Source organism: Colossoma macropomum, unplaced genomic scaffold, assembly GCF_904425465.1.
Source record: "Colossoma macropomum unplaced genomic scaffold, Colossoma_macropomum, whole genome shotgun sequence".
NCBI classification, from domain to species: Eukaryota; Metazoa; Chordata; class Actinopteri; order Characiformes; family Serrasalmidae; genus Colossoma; species Colossoma macropomum.
The window spans coordinates 28240712-28250294 of NW_023494794.1; the positions used below are offsets into that span (position 1 = coordinate 28240712).

The following is a 9583-nucleotide window of genomic DNA, read 5'->3' on the forward strand; positions in this document are numbered from 1 at the left end:
AGTCACTCCAGTAATTATGACAACTGTCTGTATTGGGCTACAGATTTTTCTGTTGTTGTTGTTGTTCATGTAGTTTTCCTGTATGAACAATTAAAACTGGGTCAGAAATTATTACTGACGAGAAAGTAGTTCTAGTATCTTAAAACTGCAAGCTTCAGTAAATACAATAAATGATTCGGTCAGCTGGTTATTTTCTCATGGCAATTTTAAAATCTTTTATATTTGACTACATTACTGGCAATACTAGTAGTATTATGACTACTATTGTCACTACATGGTAATCACCGCTATCCTGTTTTTACTTTGGATGATGACGGGCCAGTTTAGGTCAGTTATGGACAGAATTTAGCTGGTTTGATCTCAAACGTGATGCTTTGTATAAGATCGGGTCAGGCCTGGACAAAAACTTCTCACACCATATTCGAGCTTGGACCAAAATCTGTACCAGTACAAGGGAACATTCAATAGTTCAAAAACTCCAGCAGCACTGCTGTGTCTGATCCACTCGTGCCAGCACAACACACACTAACATACCACCACCATGTCAGTGTTACTGCAGTGCTGAGAATGACCCCCTACCCAAATAGTACCTGCTCTGTGAGGGTCCATGGGGGTCCTGACCACTGAAGAACAGGGTAAAAGGGGGCTAACAAAGTATCAGAGAAACAGATGGACTACAGTCTGTAACTGTAGAACTACAAAGTGCACCTATATAGTAAGTGGAGCTGATAAAATGGACAATGAGCGTAGAAACAAGGAGGTGGTCAGAATGTTATGCCTGATCGGTGTAGTGCAGTACAATAACTATTTAAGTGGAAGGCTGAGTTTGAGAGAGAAATAAGGATGTTTGTGCAACGTTGTTGTGAATGTGTTTGTAAAAGGAGGAGAAGAGTGTGTGACTGACCTGAGGACAGCCCCTTGGCTGTACTTTGGGATTTCTGCATCTCTGTCTCTTTAAAGCTGAGGTCCTCCTGCATGGACTTGAGCTCATGAGGACTGACCGAGGAGAGCAAATTCAAGCGATTCATCATCTTAAAGAAAAGCAGAACACTGTAAGCACCCTGACTGCCAAACAGATCGCACTTAAATCTTCACCCGAAGTCAAACATTTTACCAACAAATATTTTTTTGACCAATTCAAGAGAAATTGTTGGCATGCTGAGTGCAGAGGCTCTGTACCCTGCTAGAGTGCTCAAGCAGAGAAACAATGCTGGCCTGAGTCTCCCGAATGTGCTCCAACTCCTGGGCTCTACTGTCATCAAATGTTTCCAGGTAGCCTGGGGAAACACACATCCAAAACAAAACAATTAAATGACCTAAACAAACTCCCACACATGTAATTATACAACCCCATTTCCAAAAAAGTTGGAAAAGTTGTGTAAAATATAAATGAAAACAAAATGCAATGATGTGCAAATCATTTAAACCCTATGTTTATTTGAAAATAGTACAAAGACAACATATCAAATGTTGAAACTGAGAAATTTTATTGTTTTTTGAAAAAATATATTCCCATTTTGAATTTGATGGCTGCAGCATGTTCTAAAAAATTTGGGACAGGGGGCAACAAAAGGCTGGTAAAGTTGAGTAATGCTAAAAAAAACACCTGAAGGTTAATTGGCAACAGGTCAGTAACATGATTGGGTATAAAAGAGCATCTCAGAAAGGCTGAGACTTTCAGTTCAAGAGAAATTGTTGGCATGTTGGCATGCCAGTCTGGGTCTATAACCCAGATGGAGAGGGATTCACCACCCTGTGAAAGACTGTGTGGGCAGATAGAGCAACAATCCAAGAACAGCATTTCTCAATGTAAAATAGCAAAGAACTTGGGGATTTCATCATCTTCTGTACATAATATAATTAAAAGATTTAGACAATCCGGAGAAATCTCTGTATGCAAGGGACAAGGCTGAAAACAAGCAATTGCTGGCTGTGATCTTTGGGCCCTCAGGCAGCACTGCATTAAAACCAGACATGGTTCTGTAGTGGAAATCACTGCATGGGCTCAGAAACACTTCTGAAAACCACTGTCTGTGAAAACAGTTTATCACTGCATCCACAAATGCAAGTTAAAACTCTAAAACACAAAGAAAAAAACAAATATAAACAGGATCCAGAAACACTGCCACCTTCTCTGGGCCTGAGCTCATTTGAGATGGATTGAGGGGAAGTGGAGAGGTGTTCTGTGATCCGACGAATCAAAATTTGAAATTCTTTCTGGAAATCATGGGCACTGCATCCTCCAGGCTAAAGACCAACTGGCTTGTTATCAGCACACAGTTCAAAGGCCAGCATCTGTGATGGTATAGGGGAGCATTAGTGCACATGGCATGGGTGACTGGCACATCTGTGAAGGCACCATTACTGCTGAATGATATACACATGTTTTGGTAACATATGCTGCCATCCAGACGACGTCTTTTTCAGGGAAGGCCTTGATTATTTCAGCAAGACAATGTAAAACTACATTCTGCACATATTACAAGAGCATTGCTCTGTAGTAAAAAAGTTAGGGTGCTAAACTGGCCTACCTGCAGTCCAGACCTGACACCCACTAAAACATATGACACTTTATGAAACGAGAAGTACGACAAAGGAGACCCCGAACTGTTAAGCAGCTGAAATCCTATATCAAGTAAAAACGGGAAAACATTTCACTTTCAGAACTACAGCAGTGTCTCCTCAGTTCCCAAACGCTTACAGAGTGTTGTTAAAAGAAGAGGTATTGAAACACAGTGGTAAACAGACCCCCGTCCCAACTTTTTTGGAACGTGTTGTTGGCATTAAATTCAAAACTCGCACATATTTAAAAAAAAAAAAAAACACTATGAAACTATAAAACAAAGCTATTTCTTGATTTTTTCACTGACAATAACAAAACCAAAAACGAGAACGAACCCATTTTCCCGTTTTTCAATGCACGTTTTGAAATGAAAATCAAACGACCAAAAGTTACATGGACCGTCACTGAACACAATCACACCACGACATATTCAACACAATCTCACAAATCCACTACAAGTAAGAGCAGGAGCATCATACTAACCGTCTATTTCCTCCTCCTTCTTTTGCAGCTCTTTGTATTTCTGGGTTCTTTCACCTGTTGAGACAGCAAAAATTACACATTCTGTTATAAATTCCATAATAAAACATATTCACATATTAAGAAGACAAAGGTTATGGTTTAACAAGGGAAAGCAGGGGTGATGAGCAAAGAGAAAGGGAATATATGCACTCTGAATAGCAGATGCTTCATATGGTACCATGATACCACGTAAAGATCCTGCATGAAATGGAGTTTAACCAGCATTAAATGGGTTTCTAAGCTCTAAACCAAACTGGCTTAAAAGTGACATGTTAAACATGTGAATCCCTTGCTACATTTTTGATGAATGTGCACAGTGTGGAGGCTTTTCTTTACCTAGCATGCTCTCAATGTGTCAATTATGCTTCAAAATGGTGTTAAATCACCAAGAGGGTGATCAAAATAAAATAGGTGTGAATTGTAATGTAATTTTCTGATCCAAGTCGTGAGAAATAACTTTCAGACTGCTGTCAAAATTTGCAGATGCCATTGATATGGACATATGAGAAGGTAACTAAAAGCACACTCTACTCAAACCTATTTAACTACATAAAATATCTGTTAAATTTTACCCCACATTAGTTTGTACCCCACTCTCCCCTACAGCAGTAGACACAGGGCATATAGAAGGTCTCTTACCGTCTTAATATGAGGAAAGAAAGAAAGAAAGAAAGAAAGAGACAATGAGGAAAAGAAAGGAGAGGAAGCAATGAGAAACAACAGAGAGCTAGCTCAACATGAATCAACAGTAAAGAGGAACATGCTGAGTGTGTGTATATATTTAAGAGCACACTATACAATGAGCCTGGAGTGGTCACTTCCTCTCCACAATGGACAGATGTGCTTTGGTTCATCAAATATGTACCGGTGGAAGAAAGTCCACAGACTATCATCCACCATCCCTCTCACTTCTGTTTCCCCATGTCTTCACTACCCTCAGCTGCACAGAGAGAAAGCTCTCAGCAGGGTCCAGGCAGGATGCTCAAGTCTGCCGGCTTTTTGGAACACGTCCAAAAACACTTCAGGATTTATGGCCCATTCAGGGCAAACACCCCTTTGGGAAAACAAAGCCTAATAGCCTACTGCTTAGACGGTGACTATCTGACCAAAAGGGCTTTCCCAGAACTTTAAAACTAAATAGAAGGCACTTCTAAATTGCACGTTTCATAAACCAAGTTGCAGGCAGGCCTGAGAGTTTGCACTTTTTCAAAGTAACTTCACTTCATCTCTGTATACGTCTGAAGTGAACCAGCTGATTTGGTGCAGCTGACACAAGAGGGCGCTGTTACCCTTTTGTTTTAGTTCTGAAAATCCTTGCTGAGTCTCAACAGCATATTAAAATTCTGTCCATTAGATGTTTGAGTAGTGTTTTGTTTTGATGGCCCACACTGTTAGAAATAAGGGTAAGTTTTTCGTTCATCAAGATACAAACAATGTAAATGTTCCCTCAAAAGTTCAACAGTGGTTTTAAGGTCTGATTGTGAACATTAAATAAGTTTTTCCAGGTGAAAAGTTCGTATTTGTACCTTTTCATAACCGAATGTTTTAAAACAGAACAGTAAAATAAAAGCCTGGAGACGAGACGGGGTGTGTGGAGTCAGTACAGCTTAGAACATATCATTTCAGTGGATTATGGTTCAGTTATGTTCCCTGACTAAAGGTACTGAGATGGAGCCTTGAGGGACCGTGTAATCCTAACCCCAACGCTGATGAAATAGTTTGTAATTAAGCTACAGCAAACAACCAAAATAAAGTGTAACTGATGTTTGTATAGCAGAGATAATGTAGCATGTCCACTACTATAAGGTAACGTGTCCACAATACCTTGGTGGTCCTCCATGTCCATGTCGAGTTGTCGCAACTCCTCAGTGAGCTGATTTATCTTCTCCCGCGTTTCAGTCAGCCTGATGGAATAAGGGACACTCACTATGTTTTCTAAACCAAAGGAAGCCGCCAAATCTATTCAGCATGAAAGACAACGATACGTACTGTCTCTCCATGCTGGCTATTTCTTGATTGTCTTCTTTCACCTGAAGCAGAACAATGCACAATAAAAATCAATGTCCACAATTCCTCAGGAAGGTGAATGTGTAACGGTGCGCTACAGGGGTAAGGGGTGATGGTAATGTGTATGTTTGACCTGTTTCAGCAGGCGTTCTCTTTCTTCCTGAGGAGAGCCAGTGCTTTTCTCCTCAGCCAACATGGCGTCCTTGCGCTGCTCCAGCTCCTGCAGCCGCTCATACAGTAACACGGCCTCTTGCTTCACCTGAGAGTGCATCAGCTCCTGAGATACCGAGAGAGAGATACATACAAAGAGACACACAGAGAGACAGTGAGGAAGACAGAGTTTAATTGAGTATGACAAGGTGTAAAACAAAACCCCTGTTTATAGCTGATCATTTCATGCAACTTGTATCTGGGTTGGACCTGATAAGAATTTAACCTCAACAAATAACACTTACATTATTACACTATTATACAGATCAGCGTTGTTCATTTTCTTATATTGGCATTCAATGCAAGAAGACAGCTCTTTGACCCTTGTGTGGTGTTCAGGTCTGTGGGACCCATTTTCAATGCTTACCAAAAGAAAAAAATATGCAATTTATTATTATTTCAGCCTCAGATTCTTGGCCTTTGCTCATTTTCTGTGAAGAACATATAAAATAACCCATTTTCAGTGTCTTCACTCTGTTCACCCCCCCAAACATTTATATTACACATGTGGTGTTGGGTGAACCTGCGGGGGGGGGGAAGTGTGGAGGTGCTGTGTCCTTCACTCTGTTCTCCTCCTACATGGCCTGCTGTTAGTGTGTGTGTGTATGCGTGTGTGTGTGTGTGTGTGTGTGTGTGTGTGTGTGCGTGTGAGGGTGGACAACATGGACAGGCTGCTGACTGGCTACAGCTGCTAAAGGAGAACCCTACGCTGGACACTTGTGATATTTTAAACATCTGGTATTTTTACATAAACTGTTATGGCTGTATTGATTTAAATAACAACAATGTGGTGGTCCACCAGACCACTGAGTAACAAACACATCAACACCACACAAGGGAAATTAGCCAAGACAGTGAATGAAGTAAAAGTTACCCAAACCAGCGCTTTATTTGGATAACTAGCTCAACACGCAGTCCGGCAAAGCAAGAACTAAAGGAGCAGCAATGCATATCGATATGAAGCAGATCTGCCACAATGAAAAATAAATAAAATGAAAAAATAAATGACTCAGTAAATGAATCAACCAATAAAAATAACATAAATAAATAAAGTATATATTGCTTATTTTCAGTGTAATTATACACATATTTCCTTTTTCTGCAGTTATATATTCCTCAATTTATTTATTATTTTTTTATAATTGCCTATGTTCATTTTTATATTTTTTCTGTATCTATATTTTTTAAAATTGTTCAGTTTATTTATTGATTCTTTAATTCATTTATTTATTTTTTTCATTAATTCTTTTATTTATGGGGAAATAAATAAATATAGAAATTAATAGTTATGGAAATAAACAAATTGAAAAAAAATGTAATAAAGAAACATAAATAACAAAATAAACAAATTAAAAAATTAGTGAGGAGGGGAAATTACTAAATAGACATAAGTAAATGCAAACATATTAATTTATTTATTGACATAATCATTCCTATGTATATTTATTTATTGTTAGATTTATCATCATTATTCTTTACAATTCTAATTCATATATTAATTTACTTAAGTCATATGTTTTTAATTTAACTTATTTTTCATTTTGGCAGATCTGGGGCTTCATATATCGATGTTGTCGGAACAAAACCTGGTATCTCCATTTTTTGTTGTTTTTCAGTTTTGGACATTTGAAAATACTTGTTGCTCTTTATATTGTATGTAAATTTCATGATGGATGGACCTAAAGAAACGGTCCAAAATTAAATGTCTGGTTCCACTGACTTACATTTAAAGTGAAGTATGTTTTTACCTTCTCCTGTAAAGGTACCATTTTGGAGATATGAGGTTTTGATCCGACAGCAGCGATATGTTAAGCAGATATAATCCTGATACTCAAGCCATATGAAGCGACCATTTGTAAACAGGGTCAAACATATGTATGTGTACACTTGTACTAAGTAGAAGGAGAAGGGATGACAACTACAACTGTATTGAGATCATCAGGAATTTGCCGCAATTGTAATCATTAGTGACGGTGCGAATATCCCAGCTTGCTCATTTCAGCTGCTTCCATATTACAGCCTGGCTCTCTGACTACTGGCTTTATCATGGGGTCATCAGTGCAGTCGGTCAAAGCCACCAGTGATGTTTGTGTGTGCAGCGTGTGTGATTTCGCTCACAGCCTCAAAAGTCTCCTTCCTGGTCATCAGGGTGTCCAGCTCCTCTTGACGAGCGTCCAGTTCCTGGACAAACACATTAGAAGATGAGGAACCTTTAACCTCGAGCAGAATCCAAGACGCCATAAACTTAAGATGCCCTTAAGGCAAATCATTTACAATAAGGGGTATAGGGTAAACACTATTGGCTCCTTGTGTAAAACACTAACCTACTGTCCAAAGTCTTTCCATGTACTGTGATCTGCTAGACTCAGATATGAATCCATTTAATAAAAGCATTTTTTTTTCCATTTTTATAGTTGGAGTGATTAGATATTACAGTTAAAATAGAAATTGCTCATACAAACACTGAAAAAATACAAATTACAAAGTTTCTTTGTTGCTTTCCAACAGCTTGTTCTAATCAAGCTTATCTTGAGAAAGACAATGTCACTCGTAAATATTTGTGGCAATATATTTTTGCCAGTGCTGTATATCATGGGCGGCACGGTGGCGCAGTGGGTAGCGCTGTCGCCTCACAGCAAGAATGGCCTGGGTTCGATTCCCGGCCGGGCGACCAGGGTCATTTCTGTGTGGAGTTTGTATGTTCTCCCCGTGTCTGCGTGGGTTTCCTCCGGGTACTCCGGTTTCCTCCCACAGTCCAAAGACATGCAGTCAGGCCAACTGGACATGCTAAATTGCCCCTAGGTGTGAGTGAGTGTGTGACTGTGTATGTCTGTTTGTCTGCCCTGCGATGGACTGGCGACCTGTCCAGGGTGTATCCTGCCTTCCGCCCAATGACAGCTGGGATAGGCTCCAGCACCCCACCGCGACCCAGTAGGATAAGCGGTTTAGATGATGTATGTATGTATGTATGTCTTATATCGTAGTAATGCCAAAGCGTACAAAATGTTATCCCCTTGGTGTGATGTCAGCACTCAACCCTTTCAAGTTATTATTATTAACTATTTTAAAGTTATTAAACTATTATTATTAAAAGAAAAATTATATTATATTACATTATATTATATTATATTATATTATATTATATTATTGGGTGACACATTATTTTGAGTGGTCCTTTTAGATGACACAAACACTCACAGACTCTCAGTAACATGTCAAAAACATATGAGGGTTAGGATTAGGGCCAGGGTGAGAATTATGATTAGGTTTTGGGTTGAGGTTAAGGTTAGGGTTAGGATTAGGGCCAAGATTAGGGTTAGGATTAGGGCCAGGGTGAGGGTTAGGCTGGTAAGGTTAGGTTTTGCGTAATGAGAGTAACATATTAACAAAACATCTACTTAATGTAAGTAATGTATTAACAGAACATCTACAAGATGTTTACTTCCATGTATTCCGATGCTTCACTACTGCTACTTCACTGATATGTTGTGAATGTGTTACTGATAATCTGTTAAGAGTTTATTAATCATTTATAAAGGACCACTCCAAATAAAGTGTTCCCTATTATTGTCTCAAATCAATATTTATAACCTACTGTTCATACAAAGCAAATACTCATATGAGCATGAAGCTGAGTGTTGAAACTGAAACACCCAAAGGACTAGCACATAGCTATTTTATACTAACAAAACATTTACAGATATTTTGTGCTTATTTAATTCAAAAGTAACTTAATTGAAAAGCAACAGCAAAAAATTTTAAAAGAAAGAAATGTCCCCAGATTTCTGACAGACAATATTTAAGCCAATGTCTGACTAATTCTTTTTATTCTTCAGTAGCAAACCTGTAGCAGCTCCTCATTAGTAGCCTTCATCTCAGCATACTTGGCTTGTTTCTCTGGGGACATCTTTTTTACAATGTCATCTGCTGCCTGTTTCTCTCGTTCAATCTCCTCCTCCACGGCCTGGATCATGTCCTCCTTCCTGAGAGAGATGAGCATCAGACCCATGAATGCAAAAATATGAAAACAGTAGCGTTGATAAAGAATCATTTACGGCTTCCTTAAGTTAATTTCCTATATTGATTACATGGTCAGCATTAGCAGGAGAGCAAAAGAAACCCTGAGTAGGCAGACAGCTAGCCAGCTATGTAGTTAGAAAGAGAGACAAACAGAGAGACAGACAGACAGGCAGACAGTCATACAGTCTGAGCACCCCTGGTCAAATTACATGTTTGTGAAAAAAGTGAACAAATACAGGGAACGTAAAATGCACTTTTATA

General features: G+C 39.0%; 1 protein-coding gene across 1 annotated transcript in view; it reads right to left on the bottom strand.

The window, feature by feature from the left end:
- ift74 (intraflagellar transport 74) overlaps positions 1 to 9583 on the bottom strand; it is a 43490-nt gene that overhangs the window by 15477 nt on the left and 18430 nt on the right. The window contains exons 9-16 of the mRNA XM_036580740.1: positions 9147 to 9285; positions 7421 to 7483; positions 5226 to 5369; positions 5075 to 5115; positions 4910 to 4989; positions 3047 to 3100; positions 1180 to 1277; positions 905 to 1031 (exon numbers count right to left, since the gene is read on the bottom strand). Coding sequence (XP_036436633.1) covers positions 905 to 1031; positions 1180 to 1277; positions 3047 to 3100; positions 4910 to 4989; positions 5075 to 5115; positions 5226 to 5369; positions 7421 to 7483; positions 9147 to 9285 — 746 coding nt within the window. The remainder of the gene's footprint in view (positions 1 to 904; positions 1032 to 1179; positions 1278 to 3046; positions 3101 to 4909; positions 4990 to 5074; positions 5116 to 5225; positions 5370 to 7420; positions 7484 to 9146; positions 9286 to 9583) is intronic.